The 21313-nt window shown below is 58.4% G+C and overlaps 2 protein-coding genes across 2 annotated transcripts in view; one reads left to right on the top strand and one right to left on the bottom strand.

The window, feature by feature from the left end:
• The window catches only part of Kcnc3 (potassium channel, voltage gated Shaw related subfamily C, member 3), a 12518-nt gene extending 12192 nt beyond the window's left edge, over positions 1-326 (top strand). Inside the window, exon 7 of the mRNA XM_013027590.1 lies at positions 317-326. Within this exon, the coding sequence (XP_012883044.1) occupies positions 317-326 (10 nt within the window). The remainder of the gene's footprint in view (positions 1-316) is intronic.
• A 3038-nt stretch (positions 327-3364) lies between these two features.
• Myh14 (myosin, heavy chain 14, non-muscle) overlaps positions 3365-21313 on the bottom strand; it is a 50922-nt gene continuing 32973 nt past the window's right edge. Inside the window, exons 24-42 of the mRNA XM_013027668.1 lie at positions 20203-20340; positions 19511-19634; positions 19113-19284; positions 17668-17880; positions 17149-17293; positions 16725-16931; positions 15456-15560; positions 14887-15039; positions 13793-14041; positions 12539-12751; positions 11410-11622; positions 9893-10054; positions 8947-9075; positions 8572-8660; positions 8372-8495; positions 7826-8034; positions 5633-5741; positions 4323-4495; positions 3365-3802 (exon numbers count right to left, since the gene is read on the bottom strand). Of these exons, the coding sequence (XP_012883122.1) occupies positions 3661-3802; positions 4323-4495; positions 5633-5741; positions 7826-8034; positions 8372-8495; positions 8572-8660; positions 8947-9075; positions 9893-10054; positions 11410-11622; positions 12539-12751; positions 13793-14041; positions 14887-15039; positions 15456-15560; positions 16725-16931; positions 17149-17293; positions 17668-17880; positions 19113-19284; positions 19511-19634; positions 20203-20340 (3069 nt within the window). The 3' untranslated portion in view covers positions 3365-3660. The remainder of the gene's footprint in view (positions 3803-4322; positions 4496-5632; positions 5742-7825; positions 8035-8371; positions 8496-8571; positions 8661-8946; positions 9076-9892; positions 10055-11409; positions 11623-12538; positions 12752-13792; positions 14042-14886; positions 15040-15455; positions 15561-16724; positions 16932-17148; positions 17294-17667; positions 17881-19112; positions 19285-19510; positions 19635-20202; positions 20341-21313) is intronic.

Genomic DNA, 21313 nt, shown 5'->3' with positions numbered 1-21313 from the left:
CCCCGCGGGCGGGCGGCGGGGGTCCGGGGGGCGGAGGAGGAAGGCCCGAGGACGAGGGAGTCTGGGGGAGGAAGGCCCGAGGAGGAGGTCCGGAGGACGGCCCGAGGACGAGGGGGTCCAGAGGACGGCCCGAGGGGGGGCCGAGGTCTGTGCTGATTTTTTTTTAACAAAAGAAAAAAACCCAAAGTCATTACTAATAGGCTCCCGAGAAGAGACGCCAGTCGATGCCCGGGCCTCGCCCCCGCCTGGCCCGCAGGATGGAGGGGGGCCCCTCCAGCCCGCTCCAACCACCCTCCCCCCCAAATTGCCTTCTCAGGTCTCCATGAGCCATAGGGCACCCCACCCACCCACTCGTGTAAATACGCCCGGATGTTGCCACTCCATCTTGGGGCACCCCCCCTCCGCATGTCCCCCCCCAAAGCCCCCAGCCCGGACCCCCCTGCTCCGACTCCACCTCAGCAATAAGCCGCCAGGGGCTGCATGCCTGCGAGCTCCAGGGTGGGGGGCCGGGCCCGCGGTGGGGCTGCGCCCCCATCCCCGCACCGCGCACGGCCACGCGGGGAAACCAAGACCAAGGAGGAGACGCGGGCCTGAGCCCCGGGAGCGGCCCCGATCCTGCCGTGGTTCCCCCCCAGCAACCCCCTCCCCCGGGGTCCAGAACTCGGGGCGGGGGTGACCCCAGCACAACTCCTCCCCCTTCCCCGCCGTTCCTAGGACTTGAGACCTGCACCCAGAATTCCTGAGATGACCCCGCACCCGGACCCCTCTCCCCGCGGCGCACGGATGCTTCCCGGGCCCCCCACCCCCGGACCGCACCCCAGTTATTTCACACCTCCGAGGTGTGACCCAGCTCTTAGCTCAGTTTCAGCCTTTGGGATGCTCCAGTTCCTTTCCCACTCCTACACCCCCAAATCCTCAGAGGGGCCCCCAGACCCATAGCATCGGACTTCCCCGGATGTCTGCGGGCCCGGGGAGCCCGCCCCGCCCCCTCGTGCCTCAGTGTCCCCGCGTGGGGCTCGGGCCGGGACCCCGCGGTCAGGCGCGGAGTGCGGTGCTCCGCCAGCCTCGTCGGCCAGGCTGTCGGTGGTGGAGGCTGTGCGGGAATGTGGGGCGCCGGGCTGGCCGGTGTGGAGGCGGGGAAACCCCGGTTCGGGCTGGGGTCCCAGTGGCCCCAAACCCTGGCCCCGGGCCTGGTGTTCAATCCATTTCTCAACGTCCCTTCCTGGCTCAAAGGATGCGCTACCTCCCCCAGGCCCAGGGTCCACACAGGTCCCAGAATCCTTAGCGGACCTCCCTCTCCCCCACGGCCCCCTGAGGGTGGGCGTGATTCTTGATGCAACGATTCCTATGCAAGGGGCATTTTGAGTCCCCCCCATCCTTCCCTGGGCCCCGAGACCCTGGTGAGCAGGGGTGGGGGTTGGGGGGACCCGGTGGGGGCGGGGCAAAGGGCTAGGGGCTCCAGACACCAGGGGGTGGGGGTGGGACTGCTTACATTGCCAAAGGGTTCAACGTCTTTAAAAAGCCCCTTTCTCCCTCCTCCCCACCCTCGCTAAGGCCGCACGGGGCGGGGAAGGGGGAGAGGGACTGACCTCTTCCCCGCGCCCCCCCCTGTTCCCCAGTCCATCACGTACCCAGCTTTTTAGTTCAGCTTAAAAAAACAAAAAATCCAACGAACCCCAATCATTGTTCTTGTTCCCCAAGTCAACATAGTGTGGGATGAGGGGAGGGAGAACGAGCTAGAGGGACTCCTTCCAAGTCCCGGCTCCCCCTTTTCTCCCCGGCCGCCAGGGTGCCTGCAACTGCACGCATGCGCTGCATGACGCGCCCCCCCACACGCATGTCGCGCCCCTCCTGCGCTCCGGGAACGCACGGACACGGGGCGGGGGGCGGGCGATGGGGGGGCGGGATTGGCGGGGGGGGGGCTTCCTGAGCTCAGCGGCTCCCCCTCCCCAGCACACACGCGCGCGCATACTCAGCAATAAGTTCCTCCGCCCTCCGACGGGGGCGGGGCGTGGCGTGGCGGGCCCGCCTGGGGGAGGGGGCGGGGCGCTCTCAGGGACGGGGGCGGGGTCCGGAGTCAGTGTGGGGAGGGGAGGTCTCCAAATCGTCCAACTCTGGTGCTAACGGCGGGTCTTCTCAGCCCACCCGCAGGGCAGGGGGGGAGGGGTGAGCAGGCCCCTCTCCCGCGCCTCCCCCACGCCCCCCCAGGGTGCATGAACCGCCCGATCGCAGAAGCTGCCGCATGTCACCCCTCCCCAGAGAAAAAGTGTCATGCCCCCTTCCCCACCCCCACCCCTCCCCTCCACTCCCCATCCGAATAAACGTTTCCTTTTCATTTAACAAGCGCCTCGTGTGTCTGCGGAGCCGGGGTCCGCCTGGGGTCCCACGGAGGTACGGGCGCAGACCCGGGGGCGCATGGCCCCGCGATCTCAGAGGCGCTTCGGTTAGGGCCAATGCGCGACCGGGGCGGCTGGAGCTGTCCCAGGTGCTGGAAGCCGCTGCGCGTGCGTGCGTGTGTGCGTGCGTGCGTGTGGCGCGCTTGTGCGTGTGCACCCGTAATCAGGTTTGAACTCCCGGTCTTGGTTCTCACAAGGCTTTTACTCAGGGCTGGAGATGAGTTTTAGGAAGCGGGATTTACGCCTGTTGTCCCAGCTACCGAGGAGGCTGAGATCTGAGGATCCCGGTTCAAAGCCAGCCCAGGGAGAAGTCTGTGAGACGCTTGTTTCCAATTAACCTAAAACCGGAAGTGGAGCTGAGGCTCAAGTGGTAGAGCGCCAGCCGTGACCACAAAACGCTCAGGGACAGTGCTCAGGCCCTGAGTTCAATTCCCAGGATGGAGGGAACAACAACAAAAGCCTATGGGGGCTGGGAAGTTGGCTCAGTGGTAGAGCACTTGCCTCAGCACCACATAAGCAAAAAGAATAAAGCCGGAAGTGGCACTGTGGCTCAAGGGATAGAGCGCTAGCCTTGAGCTGAAGAGCTGAGGGACAGCGCCCAGGCCCAGAGTTCAGGCCCCACGACCAGACCAGACCCAAATAAAAAAAAAAAAGAGCTCAGGGATAGTGCCCAGGCCCAGAGTTCAGGCCCCATGACCGGACCTCCCCCTCCCCAAAAAAAGCCTATGGGCTTTACTGCCCAGGCTGGCTTCGAACCTCCATCCTCAGACCCCAGTCTTCTGAGTAGCTGGGATTACAGAGTAGCAAAATCACTACGTTTAAGGGGTTGTACCCCATGGAGTGTTCCCACTGCGGGGTCTGTGGAAGTGGGATTGGAACCTGTCCTCCTCAGGTTGAAGTCACGCCCGCCCCCCCCCCTGCACTCTGCATGAAGGGTCACAGCCGTCAGGTTGGAGGGTGCAGTTTATTTCCGCTAGTGCGCCCCCATTAGCTGGGAGGGGGAAGACACCCCAGCCTGCGACCACAAGATGGCCTGAAAGGGGGTCGGAGAGGTCTGGGGAGTCGGGGCAGTTGAGAAAGGTCAGCGGGCTGAGCTCGAGCCAACCGCCCCGCCTCCCTCCAGACCAGCGCCCGCCCCGGCTCCGCCCCGCCCGGTCCGGGGTCTGGGTGGAGGGGTCGGTCAGCGCCACGAAGTGCCAGAGGCCTTCATCTCCAAAGAGCAGGGCAGAGAGGCTGTGAGGGGCAGGGACGAGGGCGGCGCGGGTCACTGGGGCGGGGCCTCCTGGGCCTGGGGAGGGGCCTCCTGGCCTGGCTCTGCCCCCTCCGCCTCCTCGTCGGAAGCCACGCCCTCCTCCAGGCGGAAGACTTGCCGCACGGTGCGCGTGGTGAAGGTGAGCGGGCCCCGCCTGTAGGTTGAGAGGGGACGGGACAGAGGTGGGGGGGGCGCAGAGAGGAGTTGGGGGGCAGAGGAGCCGGGGGAGGCAGAGAAGGGCATGAGGAATGATGGGGTACGGACAGATGGAGGAGGCCCGGGAGCCGGCAACAGGATGGACAGAAGCAGAGCAGAGGAGGAGGGCAGGCAGGACGGCAGGGGGCGGGCAGGAGAGGGGGGAGAAGGCGAGGGGGGAATTGGTGGGCTCACTGAGGGTCTGGCCTCGCCCTCCCGGCCGGCCCCTGCCCCGGAGCCCCGCCTCCTGCCGCTGAGCTCCGCCCCTGAGCCCCACCCCCGCTTACTGCACCTCGGAGCCCCGCCCCCGTGCCCGGAGCCCCGCCCCCTGTGCCCGGAGCCCCGCCTCCTGCCGCTGAGCTCCGCCCCTGAGCCCCCCTTCCTGCACCTCGGAGCCCCGCCCCCTGTGCCCGGAGCCCCGCCCCTGTGCCCGGAGCCCCGCCTCCTGCCCAGTCCTCCCGCCGTGGCCGAGCACGCACCGGAGCCGGTTCCTGAGTGTGGTCACCTCGCGGTTCATGGACTCCGCCGACTCGGTGACGTCCTCCAGCTCCCGCTGGAGCCGCCGGCGACCGGCCTGCGCGCGGGACGCCTCCTCCTCCGCCTCCTCCAGCTGCCGCTTCAGCTGCTTCACCCGGAGGTTCCCCTTCTCCAGCTTGCGGGAGGGCCGGAGCCGGGTCACATGCTGGGGACTGCCGCGCCCCCTTCCAGCCCCTGCTCCCCCCCACACACACTCTGGGCCCTGGCTCCTGCGATGTCTTCTCTGCCACCTGAAAGCCTCGTGCTGCTTCCAGCCCTTCTGTCTCTCGGAGGGAGGGGTCTCCCCTCACCCAGGGCTGGCCCTAGCCCGCCAAGGCTCCCCCACACCACAGGGGTAAGACCCCCGTCCTCAGCTTGGCACTCAGGCCTGGCTCTTAAGCCCAATGGCCAGCTTCATCAAGATCCCCTTCCAGATCCTTCCATCCCTTTCCTGGAAGGGAACATGTGATCTAATTTAATTCCCATCACTCCCTACCCTATTTCTTCTCTCCGACCATACAGCTTTGTTTTTTGCTCTGAAATGATCGAATTCTTTTTATTTTTTTATTTTTGCCAGTCCTTGGACTTGAACTCAGGGCCTGGACACTATCCTTGAGCTTCTTGGGCTCAAGGCTAGCTCTCTACTACTTGAGCCACAGCACTACTTCAGGCTTTTTCTGTGTCTGTGGTACTGAGGAATGGAACCAGGGCTTCATGCATGCTAGGCAAGCGCTCTACCACCAAACCACATTCCCAGCCCCTGGAATTCATTTTGATTTCCCAGGGCTGTTGCACTTGCCTGTCCCCAATCTAAAGAAGCTTCTCTATTCTTGCCTCTATCTTCCTTCCCTGTTCTCACTCATTGTCCTGGACACAATCTATCTTTATCTTTGCTTATGAATATGTTGGCCAAGCCCTTTCCCAGCTCGGTAATTTTAGGAATGAATAGTTAACAAAGTGAAGCTGAGCTTTTAAGGGCACAGTGATTTGATCTGGAGCCGGGGCTGGGAAGGTGGCTCAGTGGTAGAGCGCATGCCTTGCATGCCTGAGGCCCTGAGATTCGAACAAAGCGGAGCTGAGCTTTTAAGGACACATGGACTGGGCCAGGCAGACAGTCCTGGGATTTGATCACCTGCCAACTCTACCCCATTCCTGCTAAACACATGGCATCTGATCCTCCCCACATGTCACTTTCTTCCCCTGAGTTGGGCCTCTCCTGATACTTCCTGTGATGGCAGCTGCATGTGTCTGCTCAGTGGCCACAGCGGCTTACCTGGTCCCGGAGTTGGTCAGCCACCCTCCTCTCCTCCTCCACCTGGAGAACCACCTCCTTCAGCCGCTTCTCAGCCCTTCGGACCAGCTTGCCAGAGAGGATCCGCTCTCTAGTGGAGGATGGGAGTGGGGGAGGGAGGCTCAGGGGGAGGCCCAAGGGCATGGCCCCTCCATCCTGCTGTGGCACTTCTGTGCTGAGAACCAGCCTGCGCCCCATTTCCCACCCCACAGCTATCAGATGCTGGCATTGGGTTTCCCTTGCATCCTTTCTTCCTACTATGACGATTAGTTACCTTTGGAGTAAACATGTATTCTGTCTTCCTATATTGAAGATAGGCACAAAGGCCCTTCTCCCACTGAGGGGATATCACAGCCCTAAGCCCAGGTGGCCCAGCCTCTGATACAGTGAGTCCTCAGCAAATGAGAACTACTCCTACTATGGTAACTACAACTGTTGACTTGTACAGTGAATAAGGGAATCTTGTGTATTGGAGAGAGACGACGTATAGGTTTTTCAATATATTCTGTTAGCTTTATTACAGTACTTCTTCACTGTGCACGCTGTGGGAATGGGCCAGGTTATCCCCCTGACTGAAGATGGAGACTCTATAGTGCTGCTACTTCCTGGCTCTGAATGGGGATATACAGCCATTTTGAGACCATGAAGGAAATACTGACCCAGAGCCTTAACCTCTTTGGGTTGTGTGGCTCTAACTTTTTTTTTGGGGGGGGTCCGGTTGTGGGGCCTGAACTCTGCTGGGCGCTGTCCCTCAGCTCTTCAGCTCAAGGCTAGTGCTCTACCACTTGAGCCACAGCGCCACTTCTGGCTTTTTTTTTCCTGTTTATGTGGTGCTGAGGAATTGAACCCAGGGCCTCATGCATGCAAGGCAAGTGCTCTACCACTGAGCCACCTTCCCAGCCCCTGGCTCCAACTTTGCTGTTGTTATTGTTGGTGGTGGTGGTGGTCATGGGGCTTGAACTCTGGGCTTGGCACTGTCCTTGCGATCTTCAGCTCAAGGTGAGTGCTCTACCACTTCAGCCACAGTGCCACTTCTGTTTTTCTAGTGGTTTATTAGAGATAAGAGTCTCACAGACTTTCCTGCCTGGGCTGGCATTGAACTTCAATCCTCAGATCTCAGCCTCCTAAGTAGCTAGGATCACAGGTGTGAGCCACCGGTGCCCAGCTATTTTTTTTTTTTTGTCGGTTGTGGGGCTTGAACTCTGGGCCTGGGTGCTGTCCCTGAGCTCTTCAGCTCAAGTCTGGCACTTTACCACTTGAGCTACAGCACCACTTCCAGATTTCTGGTGGTTAATTGGAGATACAAGTCTCATGGATTTTCCTGCTAGGGCTGGCTTTGAGCCTCCATCCTCAGATCTCAGATTCCTGAGTAGCTGGGATTACAGGTGTGAGCCACTGGTACCTGGCTTCCAAATTTTATTATCTATCTGAGAAGTAAGAAATTTTGCTTTGTGATGGATTGAGGGGGGAAAAAAGTGTCCCCAAATCTCACTTGTTCCCAAGTGTTCTCATCTTTGGCTCCTGTCAAGGGGTAATGGTTTTCCCCATGCTTTTTAACCTGAGTTCCTAATATAACCTGCTCAGTTCAAATAGACTATGGAAGAAGTGATTCTGTATAGACCTCAAGAACCTCTTCCTTGGTTGGGAAGGTGGCTCAGTGGTAGAGCACTTGCCTTGCATGCATGAGGCCCTGGGTTCAATTCCTCAGCACCACATAAGCAAAAAGAAAAAAGCTAAAAGTGGCACTGTGGCTCAAGTGGTAGAGCGCTAGCCTTGAGCTGAAGAGCTGAGGGACAGTGCCCAGGCCCAGAGTTCAGGCCCCACGACTGGACCCAAAAAAAAAAAAAAAAAGAACCTTTTCCTCTTTCCCTCACTTGCTGGACTTTGAGTTTGCCACACAACCACTCCTTGGCTAGCCTGCGGGGATGAGAGCCACACATTAGCTTAGTTGTTCTGGAATAAGGCCTAGTTTACCTATTCCTGAGCCCAGCTCAAGAGAACCTACCAGTCAGCCCCAAACTCAGAGCACTAATAAGTAGTGCTTTAAGTCACTGAGGCTTAGGTACTTTTTGTTACACAGCCCTAATTTACTGCTCCATTCATTCTTACATAGTTGGTACTGTCAGCAGGACTGCAGGTCCGTGCAGCCGAAAAGCACACTCTCTCTCCACTGACCTGCTCTCTTGTTCCAGCTGCTCTTCTGCCTGGGCCAGCTTGGATTCAAGGGCAGCAATCACCATCTTCTGGCGTGCCCGGGCCCCTGCGTCCTCCTCACCCAGGCGTCCCCGTAGCTCCTGCATCTGTCTCTCTAGCTGCTGTCGTCCACTCTCAGCCTTGGCTGAGAAGCTGCGCTCAGCAGACAGCTCTGTGGTGAGGGACTCCACCTGGAGCAGGTGGGGAAAGGCAGACACTGAGGAAGAAGGTGGCAAAGCCAGGCCTCCCCCAGAAGCAAGCAGGCTGGCAACTGCTGAATGTAAGCACATGGACTGCCGGATACACAAGGCCCAGGCAACAGGGGCTTGTGGTTTGACATCACTGGACAATGCTCCAGGCACAGGTTTTAACCGTTTTACGGTGTTACCCCTATTTTAATACATTCACAAGATGATCACAAGCCTGTTTAAGTGCTGTAGCTCCTGCCTCTGACTGTGAATGAGTCTATTTCGGGGTTATCACATTGTGGGGGGAGGGGAGCGCGATGGGGGTGGCAGCCACGGGCACCTGCAGGAGCAGCTTGCGGTAGCGGTCACCCAGTAGCTCGGCGTTGCTCTGCTCCTCCTCCAGCTCCTCCTCCATCTGCCCCAGGCGCCCCTCAAGCTGCCGCTTCTCCTCAAGGATGGCTGCCCTAGGAAGAGCGGAAACGGGGGGTGAGGGCAAGAAGGTCAGGGCGGGTGCCAGGCTGCCGTTCTGGTGCCACTCACTTGCTGAGGTTGCCATTGGCCACCTCATCTGCCATCTCATCGCGGTCCTGTTGGGCCTGTCGTCGGGCACGGTCCGAGGCTGCCAGTTCCTGCAGTGACAGGGTCAATGGTCAGCATGGTCAGTGGTGGGCCGAGTCGTGGGGAGCTCTCTGGACACTGGCCTTACCCCTACCTGGCCCTCCCTCTCAGATCGCTCAGCTCTCCCCCACAGGTGTGGTCCCTGGGCTTTCATGGAGGATAATCCACCCAGGACCACTGGTAAGCCCCGCCCACATCCCTCCCAGGACTCCAAGTCAGCCCCGCCCACATCCCTCCCAGGACTCCAAGTCAGCCCCGCCCACATCCCCACCCAGGACCACCAGTTCCTAGCTTCACCTCCTGCAGGCGCAGCACTTCGGCTTCCAGCCCCTTGAGGCGCTTCTCACTCTCCCGGTTCTGGGCAAAGATCTCCTCCCGGGAGCTGCGGGTTTCCTCCACCTCCCGCCACAGCTCCTTCATCTGGGCCTGCACAGAATGGAGGGCACGGTGGGTAAACTTGGCCTTGTCTTACAGAAAATCCCAACAACAGGGTATAACTGTCACTCTCAGATGAAAGGGGAAAGAAGCCCAAAACAAGCCTGTAAGCAATTTCCGTATTAAAGATGACGTGACATTGAGACGGGATAGACTAGGGGAAATGGGACTTAACTTAGAGACAGGAACTAAGGACGGCACTATCAGAAACTTCACTAGCGGCGTGCAGCCCGGGTCTCACCCTCGCTGAGAGGCAGCCCATTGGCACTGGGGGTTGAATTCATGCTTGGTAGGCAAGTGCTCCACGGAAGGCCACGCCCACCAGAAGCACCACCCACACGTGCCACGTCCACTGTCTGACCACGCCCATTTGCTGGCCACGCCCACATGGGGCTGTACGTGCAGTCCTGCAGTAGGTCTTTGATTTCTGCTCACTTGCTGAATAAAACCCCGCTGGCCTCTACCTCCTTTAGTATCTTGGCTTAGGATTCCTTCTTGTGTCAGGAGGTCCTGTGGTGGCCAGAGCCCAGGCCTGGTCTCTCCTGGGACGGCCTGACCCCCACCCCCACCCCACTAACCCCTGATGACAAATGCCACGAGCCAGGACATCAAACTGCAGCACTTGAAACAAAGCAGCTGGGAAGTGCCAAGAGAAGGAATGGAATGAGGATTTGGGATAGGGAGCTGACCAAGGTGCTGGCTAGATCTGACAAGTGGATGAGGCCCTGTAACTAGTCTCAGTGTCTCAGCGGGAAGATGTGGTTCTCTCCGGCTAGGAGCCCCCCACCCAACGGAGCACCTTCCTTGCCTGCATCTTTCGCAGCTGCTTCACCGCCTCCTCCTTGCCCTGCCCCGCGGCCGCTGTCTGCGCCTTCAGCTCCTCCAGCTCCGCTTCCAGTTTCTTGCGCGCAGCCACGGCCAGGGCCCGCTGCTTCCGCTCCTCGTCCCGTTCCACTTCGGCGTCCCGCAGCTGGGGGAGAGGCCCGATCATGGGATGGGGTTCCCGGAACCCCGGGGTCCACCCCAAGCCCCTGCCTTTCCTTTCTTCCCCACCCCATACCCTCCAGTCTTCTTGCTCGAGCCTCCCTCCCAGCTTCCCATCTCTCCCCACTCTATTGGCACGCAACTCCAGAAGCTCCCCAGAACCCCAGACAGGTCTAGGTCAAGGGGTCCAGGACAGACAGGAGCACCTTGACATCCCAGGCCTTGGGGCACCTGGTCATCTCCTCTCCCTGCCCTCCTGAGGTCCTGCACCTGCCCCCCCACAGGCTGCTCCCCACCAGGCCCCAGAAGGATCTTTAAGTACTCAGAGCCACCTCTGTACCTTTCATGAGGGGTTCCTAGAGGACACTTGGGGACCCTCCCCCAGCCCCTCAGCAACTTAGCACCAAAAACTCAGCACAGAGGGAGGCCTGGGGTAAAGGAGGCAGTAGCAAATGCATACACAAGCGTAAGGATGGGGTAAGGAGTGACGGGGGGGGGCAGTGGTTGGTCTCAGGGTGTGAAGGGCTGAGAGTGGGAAAATAGGGGAGACTGCCGACACAAAACACAGTTTTATTTCTGCTGTGCTGGGGATGGAACCCAGGGCCACGTGCATGCAAGGTAAGTGCTCTCCCTTTAGACCCATATCCTCAACTCTTTGCATTTTATGTGTTTATCAATTTGCTGATGCCAGGATCTCTTGCTCTGCCACTTGAACCATGCCTCCAGCCCTGCTTTTTGCTGTTTTTGTCAGTTATGGGGCTTGAACTCTTGGCCTGAGTGCTGTCCTTGAGCTCTTCAGCTCAAGGCAAGTGCTCTACCATTTAAGCCACAGCATCACTTCTGGTTTTCTGGTGGCTTATTGGAAATAAGAGTCTCATGAACTTTCCTGCCTGGGCTGTGATCCTCAGATCTCAGCCTCCTGAGTAGCTAGGATTACAGGCACGTGCCACGGGCACCCAGCTTATTTTATGTGTGAACCAGAGTCTTGTTTAAATTTGCCGGGGCTGGCCTCAAATCCTCCATCCTGCCTCTACCTCCTGAGCAGCTGGGACTATAAGTGCGCATCATCATGCTTGGCCCCAGGTCTTTGGGTTGACAGCTGGAAGGGGAAAGTGGATGATGGAGGAGTAGGGGCGGTCAGTGGTGATGTCTTCATGTGGTGGGTGGTGGATGAGCCAAATGCACGAAGAGCTCCCTGGTGGAGGGGTGGCTCGGAGGAAGATGGTTCTAAGGCATGAGCATGGCTGCCCATGGAGTGGGATCTAATAGATGCCCACCACCCGCTGTCCCTCTGTGTCTGGGCTGCTGGGCCACTGGGCCGCTGGGCCCTCCTGACTGTACCTGCTTGGCCAGATGCCTCCGCCTCTCCTCACTGGCCTCATCCCGGCCCTGCAGGTCGCGTTCATGCTGGGCTCTGAGGGCCTGCACAGTCACCTCCAGGCGCAGCTTGGCATCCTCAGCAGCCGTCAGCTCATCCTCTAGCTCTGTCACCTGCGTCCGCAGGTCACTGGCCGCTTGCTCCGCCACCCTGCAGGTGCGCTCCAGCTCATGCACCTGGTGGGGAGGGGTGGGGACAGTGAGGGGGGGAGGGGGGCAGGGGTGCCCCTAGGAAGAGGGGGAGGCAGCAAGCTCAGGTGCCTGTTCTTCAGTGTGTCTCATCCTAAATCATGCTAAAACAGCTCACAAAAGTCTGCATTGTACAGGGCAATCCATCATCAAGAAAAAAACAAGAACCCCAAATTACCTTTTTTCCCCTACAACTTGAGCCATGCCTCCAGAAATCTTAGAATTTTAGTACTCTGATCTCAAGCCCTCAAATAAGGTCATTTTTTGTGCCCTTACTGAGCCTTGAACTTAGGGCCTGGGTGTTGTCCCTTAGCTTTTTCACTCAGGCTGGAGCTCTACCACTTGAGCTACAGCTACAGTTCTGGTGTTTTTTTTTTTTTTGTCAGTCGTGGGGCTTGAACTCTGGACTTGGGGGCTGTCCCTCAGCTCTTCAGCTCAAGGCGAGTGCTCTACCACTAGAGCCACAGTGCCACTTCTGGTTTTCTAGTGGTTTATTGGAGATAAGAGTTTCATGGACTTTCCTGCCCGGGCTGGCTTTGAACTGTGATCCTCAGATCTCAGCCTCCTGAGTAGCTAGGATTACAGGCGTGAGCCACCTTTGCCTGGCTAGATAAGGGCTTTTGAACTTGTAAATCAATCATCTAAAGCAGGTGAGTCTAGGCTGAGCATGCACTACATCAGCTGACTCTTGCTCATGATGGCTTACTTCCTCTGAGTTTCCTGATTTCCCAGTGTGAGCTCGCTTTTCCCGTGGCTACATCTGTGGGAATGGTGTGTGGAAATGAATCGAAGTGAGAGCAATTGGCGCTTGTGGACGACCTACACACCGGGTTCTTCTCAAGCACATGTGTCCACACCTCCCCCCCACACAAACCCTGGTGTCTGGGGAGTGGGAGCCACTCACATTCTTGCCCACATCGTCCTTGCTACCCAGCAACGCCTCCAGCTCAGCCCGCAGAGCCCGATTCTGCCGCTCCAGCTCTTCCCTCGCCTCCTGCTCCTCCTCCAGAGCCCGAGTCAGAGACAGAGCCCGGGCCTCGCGCTCCCGGCCCTCGGCCTCCACGCGCTCTCGGTCCTCCACCGCCCGCAGCACTGCGGCCTTTTCCTCTGCCAGGAGCTGGGGGGGGGAAGGTCAGGTGGGTCCCAGGGAGAGGGCAAGGAGAGACAGAAACACAGAGACAGAGAGAGACACAAGGACAGAGAGAGACACAAGGAACCTGACAGGATGACAGCCCTGGTGACATAGCAAGCCAGATTGGTTCCCAGATGAATGAAACCAACTAGTCCTTTGGACCATTTACCCTGCAGAGATCTTTCTTCCACTTTGGGTGGTGCTAAATGTACATGCACATGTACACACACACACACACACACACACACACACATCTATTGGTACTTCGTGGGGTTTGAACTCAGGGCCTTATGCTTGTCAAAGAGGCACTCTACCACTTGACACATGATCCCATTCCTTTTTTTCCAATAGAATCTTGGTTTTTGCCCACACCAGCCTGGACAGCAATCCTCCTATTTATATGCTTCCTCCACACCACCCCCATATCTAAAATGACAGGCACCCGCCCCCATACCCAGCAACTGAGATGGGATCTTGTGAATACTCTGCTCATCCTGGCCTCAGTCACAATCCTCCCATCTCCACATTCCTTAGAAGCCGGGATTATAGATGTGCAGCGCACACCTCGTCCCAACCTTTTCTGCATCTATGCCGATCCCCTCAGGCATTTGCCAACAGTAAGGGAGAGCTGACTCACACATGCTGCTGATTCTCTCTTAACTCATCCTCAGGGCTGGCCCATTATGTGGCAGCATGCCAACTTCCCAGATGGGTAAAGCGAGGCTAAGATGGGAAACACAAGTCCCCCAAGGAACCCAGCCAGTGAGCAAGGGTACAAGGGAGATGTGCTATTTCCTCGGCTGCTCATGGCACCCTGGGGGGACCATAGCAATCCAAATGAGGACACCTCCAAAGCAAGAGGGAAGCGTAAACCAGGGCACACAGGGCGGCCTACTTTTGGGGGCCCAGGGGAAGCAGCAGCCAGCCTCCTTCTCCTCCACCACCACAACATCACCACCCCTATGGCGGTAGGGGGAGGGGGAATTGGCTGAACCAGCTCCTAGCTGGGTAAACTGAGGCACACACCTGGTCGAACTTGCGCTGTTTCTTCTCTAGTGAGCTCACGAGCTGCCGCTGCTGCTCCAAATCCATGATGGCGTCGTCCAGCTCCTGCTGCAGCCGGCGGCGGCCCCGCTCCAGGCGCTCAGCTGCCTCGGTCTTCTCTGCCAGGCGTTGAGCCAGGGTCTCAGCCTCCCTGGCGGCCCGGCGCCTCGCCTCCTCCCCTGCCTCCAGTGCCCCGGCCTCCTCTTCCTGGCGTTTCCGCCACTCTGAGAGCTTTGGGGGGGGGAAGCAGGGGGAGGAAGAAGGTCAGGGGAAAGTGACCAAGGTGTGAGCTGGTGGGGACCCATTTCCCAGGCTCCCCCAGGCTCTCCTGCTCAGAGTGGACATGGGTGGAGGTCTATGTACTGTGACTCCCCCTGGGAGACCCAAACCATGGTTAGCACCCGTAGCTGACTCAGACTGGGGTCCTTCCTCAGGTCATCCCTCCCCAGTCTAAAGGAGAAACTGAGCCAGGGAGATGGAGGCTCCAGTAGAGCAAGTCTATACATGGTTTCAGCATCTCTTCTGAATATTCAGGATAGTTCTTAGGGATGAAGACATCTGTGTATGGGTTTTGAAGCATGCACAGGAGTTGGCCAGTTGAAGGCTTGCCCCCCATAGCTCTATGTTGAGCTGTGTGGGTGCCCTAACTCTCACCTAATCTAATTCTAGTGGAGATCTACTTTGTTCTATTTTGGGGGTTGGGTCATTTTTTTTTTTTTTGAGACTAGATTTTGCTATGTAGCCCAGGCTGGACCTGAACTGATGGAATTGCAGGTGTATGTCACTAAGCCTGGCTTTGAAGCTCCACTTCAAGGGGTTTCACAGTCTGGTTGGAAGGTTAATGGCAGGCAGGGAGCTATGGAAGGGTGGTGGGCAGGGAGGGACAGGTCAGCTGTGGAGGTCGGTCCTCCAAGGTGGGGGGGGGGGGGGGGGCCTGGAGAGGAGAGCTGGGCGGGGCAAGGGACAGCAGGAGGAAGGTGTCTGGCCCCAGTGGGTGGGAGCAGGACCGTTTCTGAGCCCGGGCTCAGGAGGAGCAGCACGGGCCGCGTATCCCTGAGGGCATGTTCACTGCCCACCTGGGCCTGGGCGCTCTGCAGCTCCCGGGCCGCCCGCTCCCGGGCCGCCGCCTCTTCTTCCAGCTGCTCCCGCAGCCCTGCCGCCTCAGCCTCCATGGCTCGCACGCGGGACCCCAAAGCCAGTTTAGCCCTGGTTTCCTCCTGCAGCAGCTCCTGTGGGTGGAGGCGACGTCTCAGCACAGTGGAGCGGGGCTAGCGTGCGGGTGGGCGAGACTGGGAGGGTTGCAGGAGGTGGAGCCAGGGCCGGGAGGTGGGGCTTGGGTGGGGGCGGAGGCCAGTAGGACTGAGCAGAGCCCAGTGGAGCTTGATAGAGGGGCGTGGCTTTGGGGGCGTGTCATTGGGCGTGTGGGCAGGGTATTGGGTGTGGGTTGTCAGGTGCAGGAGGGTCTTTGCTGGGCGGACATTGGGCGTGGCTTTGGTGGGTGTGGGGCGTGGCTTAGCTGGGCGTGGCGTGGCAGTAGGCGGGGCTTTGCTGGGCAGGCATTGGGCGTGACCCTGGTGGTGTGGGCGGGGCTTTGGTGGGCGGGGCACTGGGCGTGGTTTGGCGGCGGGCAGGGCCAGTCGGTCACCTGGGCGTCGTGCAGCTGGGCCTCAGTGCTGCTCAGCTCCTTGGCCAGCCGGATGGCCTTAGATTCGGCCTCGCTGAGTGCGCCGGACACATTCTCCAATTCAGCCTGCAGAGGCGGGACGAGGATGAAGCCCACCGAGGTGGCTCCCACCTGCTGACCCAGCGTCTCAGATCCCCACCGCACTCAGGCACAGAAGGGGCCAGAGACTGCCCCGGGTTCGGGGCCTCCGCTGACCATGAGTTGCACGGGATCCGCCACCCCCCCAGCAAGGAAGTACAGAAACAGCGACGGGGACCAGGTGCAGCAGATCCATCAGATCCAGACGGAAAACCCTGGGGCCTCACACCTGTAATCCCAGCTATTGGGGAGACTGAGGTCAGGAGGATACAGGCGAAAAAGTGATGCTCCTTACTCCCATCTCAACCAATAAAAGGGTGAACGTGGCCAGGCACAGGCTCACGCCTGTCATCCTAACTGATCAGTAGGCTGAGATCTGAGGATCATGGTTCAAAGCCAGCGTGGGCAGGAAAGTCCGTGAGACTCTTATCTCCAATAAACTACTCAGAAAAAGCAGGAAGTAGTGCTATGGCTCAAATAGGAGAATACCTGCCTAGCAAGCACCAGACTCTGAGTGGTACCTCTCAGAGAGATGGAGCGGGGGGGTGGAAGCACACTAGGTGTGGTAATTCACATCAATAATCACAACCACTTGGAAGGAGTTAAGAGGATTGTGGGTATGAGGCCAGACTGAACAGTTAGTCAGACCTTATTTTAAGGAAAAAGAAGACTGGGAATGGGAATGTGGCTTAGTGGAGTATTTGCCTGGCGTGCAAGAAGCCCTGGATTCGATTCCTCAGTACCACATGTGCAGAAAAAGCCAGAAGTGGAGCTGTGGTAGAGCACTAGCCTAGAGCAAAATGAAGCTCAGCAACAGTGCCCAGGCCCAGAGTTCAAGCCCCAGGACTGGCACCAAAAAAAAAGAAAAGAAAAGGCCTGGGGGTAGAGCTGAAATGATACATACAGCACTTCTTGCCCACCAATCAGGTCTATCAAACGGAATGTTTTTAGAGGACAAGCTCACCAAATTATTAACTCATCGGAGCTGGAAGGGACCACGTGATCGGATTGAATCCCCAGAGATCCAGAGAGGGTGAGCATCTCATCCAAGGTCACACAGCAGAGCCTGCCCCCCCCGCCCCTGCCCCCAACATACATACATACACACACACACACACACACACACACACACACACGAGACTTGCCACTCACCTGGGCTCGCTGAAGCTTCTCGGCAGCCTCAGCGCGGGCTCGCTCCCCATCACCAGCCCGGCCCTGCATCTCCTGCAGCTGGGACTCCAGGCGGCGCCTCTTCTGCTCACTCTCCTGCCGCACAGTCTGCAGGCTGCTCAGCTCCGTCCGCAGCTCAGACACCTCAGTCTCCAGGGTCAGGCGGGTTTTCTCCCATGCACCTTTGCCCTGTGGTGGCAGGAAGGTGAGCCAAGAGCTGGGTCCTGTCTTCCAGCAGCCCAGCACACTTCTGCCACAGGGCCTTTGCACTGGCTGCTCCCCAAAGGAGAACCCTCCCTTCCCGGCACATCTAGACACATGGCACAAACTCAACGCTGCTGAATGAAGGAGCTGGCCAAGAGTTTCCCCCCCCACAGTGCCCCTCCCCTCCTCCGTGCCCACCCACCCTCCGAGCTTGTTCCAGCTGCTCCGCCAGCTCTCCCAGCGCCTGGCCGTGCCGCTGCCGCAGCTCCTGGATCGCCACCTCGTGAACCCGTGCTTCCTCTTCCAGAGCCTTCTTCAGCTCTGTCACCTCCTGCTCTCTCTTGGAGCTTATCATGGGAAAGACAAGAGGAAAGGGGGACTTTGGGTTTGGGGAGGTGATATTGTGAAATTGTAGGGCTGGGGGGAGGACTGTGGCTTTAAGGGTGAACTCCTACATCACTCAAAACCCTACTCAAAAGGCTCCTTCTCAGGAAGCCTTCCTGAATCTTTTCCCATAGACTTCAGTTCAAGGTGTTGGCTTATTATCTGCAAATGGCCTGTTTCACGCCACTAAAATTCTCACTATTCTGGATTGGGGCTATCTGTGCTTAAATCTCCTTGTCCAAGCCATCAGGATGTCCTAGCGTGGCCACACAGCTGACGCATGCAGGCTGGTCCTGGAGCCCTAGCATCTAGTCCCTGAGTGGGGGCGGGGTCTCACCGCAGCTCCTGCTGTGCGTTGGTGGAGTCCAGCGTGTCCTCCAGCTCGCCCCGTAGCGCCTCCAGCTCCTCGCCCAGGTCTCGGCGCTGCTTCTCTGCCTTGGCCCTGGCCGCGCGCTCTGCCTCCAGGTCTTCCTGGGCCTCTGCCAGGCCAGCCTGAACCTCCCGGAGGGATTTGACCAGTTGGGTCCGGGCCCCACTCTCCTCCTCGGCCCTGTAGGGGGCGACAAGGACCACGGTTGGCATGGAGGCAGAGGGTGGGCCAAGATGGTTTTTCTGGGTCTAGAGAGGATGGAGGTGAGTTTCCATGTGTGCCTATGGGGGCACACTGCTGTAATCCTACCTAGTTGGGAGGCTGAGGTAGGAGGATCGAGGTCTAAGGCAAGATGGAGGAAAAGCTTGAGACCTTATCTGATAAACAAATAGTAAGAAGCCAAAAACTGGGGTGATAATAGTTCTGATTAAAAAAAAATAGCCGAGTACTGGTGGCTCACACCTGTAATCCCAGCTACTCAGGAGGCTGAGATCTGAGTTTCACGGTTCAAAGCCAGCCTGGGCAGGAAAGACCATGAGACTCCTATCTCCAATAAACCACCAGAAAACCTGAAGTGGTGCTGTGGCTCAAGTGGTAGAGCACTCGCCTTGAGCTGAAGAGCTGAGGGACAGCGCCTAAGCCCAGAGTTCAAGCCCCACCACCGACCAAAAAAACAAACAACAACAACAACAAAAAAACACCCAGCGATCGGCTGGGAAGGTGGCTCGTGGTAGAGTGCTTGCCTAGCATGCATGGGTTGGATTCCTCAGTAGCACATACACAGAAAAAGCTGGAAGTAGTGCTATGGCTCAAGTGGTAGAGTGTTAGCCTTGAGCAAAAGACGCTCAGGGACATTGTTCAGGCCTGGAGTTCAAGCCCCAGGACTGGCAAAAACAAAGAACAAAAACAAAGAACAAAAACAAAAACAAACAAACAAACAAAAAAAACACCTGGCGCTTACCCTGGGGCCAGGCCGTGACCAAGGGTTGGGCAAGAGCTTTCTTTCATGAACCTCAGGGCTCCTGCAAGTGCCCCCACTTTATAGAAGAGACAGCCTAGAGACACCAAAGCGGGGTGGACGGGGAGGACGAGGCTCCCGCTAAGATGGACTCAAAAGGGTGACTGGTTGCACCTAAGGCCATGGGTTCTAGGCCACATGCGCTTCCCTTTTCCTCCTCTCTGAAACGGAGCTGCTCCCGCCCATCTGGCCTTCAGTAGGGGCTCCCTAAGCGTGGGTGCATGCAATTATAAGGGAGGGGGTCAATCTGGAGGCGCCAGGCTGGAGAGGCAGGTGAAGGGTCAGGGGGTCCCCACTGTGGCCTGACAGAGGACACGACCAGAGTGCTGGAGACTCGGGTCACGGGTCAGGCACCTCCATGGGTGTTGGGTGGGGCTGGGGGGGAGTGGCGTACTTGAGCAGGGCGGCCTGCAGCTCCTCCTCCTTGCGGCCCAGCTGCACGCGCAGCTCCTCCGCCCGCTGCTGCTGCTCCAACATCTGCTCCTGAAGCTCGGAGCTCTCCCCATCCAGCCGACGCTTCAGCTTCTCCAGCTCCTGCCGCCCCTTCTCTTCCTTGCGCAGCCGGTCTGTGGGCAGGGGCAGTGGTGTATGTATGTGTGTGTGTATGTGTGTGCCCTCACCCACTGCCCTCCTGCTCCTCCTCCTCCCTCTGACCCCAGCCCTGCCTCCTCCCTCTGACTCCAGCTCCCCTGCCATCTGGCAGGCAAGGACCCCCCCCCCCGAGTGCCCCCCCCACCAGAGCTAGCGAGGTCCACACAACCCCTCCCCCCCTCCCGCAAGGCCTGCACGTACCCTCCATGTCTGCGATGGTGGCCTCATACTTGAGCCTCAGCTTGTTGAGACTCTTGATCTTCTCCTCCTCCTCGGCGGCCTGGGATGAGGACTCGGCCAGGCGCTCCTCCAGTAGACGCCGCTCCTGGCAGGGCAGGGGGAGGGAGGGCAGGGGTAAGCTGGTCAGGAGATGGTGCACAGGCCCAGACACCGCCCCACACACCAGCCTCACCCCTCCCACCAAGTCTCAGCCAGGGCATCTGTGGCTCCTACACTGGGAGGATGACTGTCATTTGTTTCTCCTTGGGGCTGGCTTGGGACTGTGATCCTCCTATTTCCACCTCCCAAGTAGCCAGAGTGGCAGGCACACACTCCATGCCCCAGCTTAGTAACTGACATGGAGTCTCACTGTTTGCCCAGGTGAGATTCAAACCTTGAGCCTCCCTTCTCTGGTCTTCCAACCAGCCAGGATCACAGGCATGCACTGTCACACCTGGCTGTATTTCCTCGTGGAGACAGGGTCTTGCTAACTTTGCCCAGAGGGGCCTCAAGCTCAGATCCTCCTGCCTCTGTCTCCTGAGGAGTTGGAATCAAACCCTAGTGCTACCACCCCTGCACTGATAGATTTCTGGTCCCGTATGGCCCTGCCCTCACCCGGGAGGCGTGGCCTCGCATGGAGGACACACCCACCATGCTCTGCTGTCAGCCCCCACCTTGCTTAGCTTGGTGTTCTGGTCCTCCAGGGCTAGCAAGTCCTCCTCAAACTTCTTCATCTTTGCCTCGGTGGTCACCTTCTCCAGCTGCAGCTTTTGCCGCGCCCCTTCTTCCGCCTCCAGGTGAGTCTCCAGCTCCTACAGCGGGGAGAAGGGGAGAGGGAGGACCCACAGATTGCACCGATCTTGTGAGTCCGCTGGACAAGGCTGGACAAGATCTTCCTGGGCTCCCTGGCTCATGCACTGGCTAGCAAGCACTTATTGAGTGCACACAACAGCTGGGTCAGAATTCCTGTCTGCGGAAACGTCATACTTGGGGGTGCAGTATGTGTGGTGCAGATCAGATATAACAAGCAAATGGCTCTATAGATCACCACGGTGATGCCAGCCATCAGGCAATTAAGCCGCCATGAGCCTGTGCTGCTAGGCACACAGAGGCCTGCAATGGCCCAGCCAAGCAGCTTCCTATTCACTCTGCCTCTGCCACCTCCCCACCTGACCACAGGGCTGGGTGGGGCTTTGGCTGACAGGCCAGTATTGGCTAACCTGGAAGTCATTCAAATAAATGGACACAGCCAGTGGTCCACCCCACATCTGTCTCCAGAGCCGCTGCTCCCTCCCCCAAGATACTGGGTGTTACTTTCTTTTTTTTTTTTTTCCTGCTTATGTGGTGCTGAGGAATCGAACCCAGGGCCTCATGCATGCAAGGCAAGCGCTCTACCTCTGAGCCACCTTCCCAGCCCTGAAGTGTTACTTTCAAGACAGGTCCTCACTAACTTTGCTCAGGCTGGCTCCCAGCATGAGATCCTCCTACCTCTGCCTTTTGAGTAGCTGGGATTACAGGCAATCGCCACCACGCCCAGCTTATGCACAAGACTGAAGGGGAACCAAATGTGCCTGCAAAGGCAGCAGCACAGGGGCAGAGCATCGAGGACTGGAATGCCTAGATCCAGCCGTACCTGAAGCTTCACATTCTAGAGGCTCCAATATTTGAACAAATACATGAGCACTTGAATTTCCTTTTGGCCCCGGCCCCTCCCATCTGATTTTACTGTGCATTCACCACCCCAGAACACCTCATTGGTAGAAGCTGAGGGAGAAGGGGTACAGC

The sequence above is a fragment of the Dipodomys ordii genome, unplaced genomic scaffold, assembly GCF_000151885.1.
Source record: "Dipodomys ordii isolate 6190 unplaced genomic scaffold, Dord_2.0 Scaffold105, whole genome shotgun sequence".
Taxonomy (NCBI): Eukaryota; Metazoa; Chordata; class Mammalia; order Rodentia; family Heteromyidae; genus Dipodomys; species Dipodomys ordii.
The sequence above is the reverse complement of the archived record's forward strand: the minus strand, read 5'-3'. Positions and strand labels throughout refer to the sequence as shown.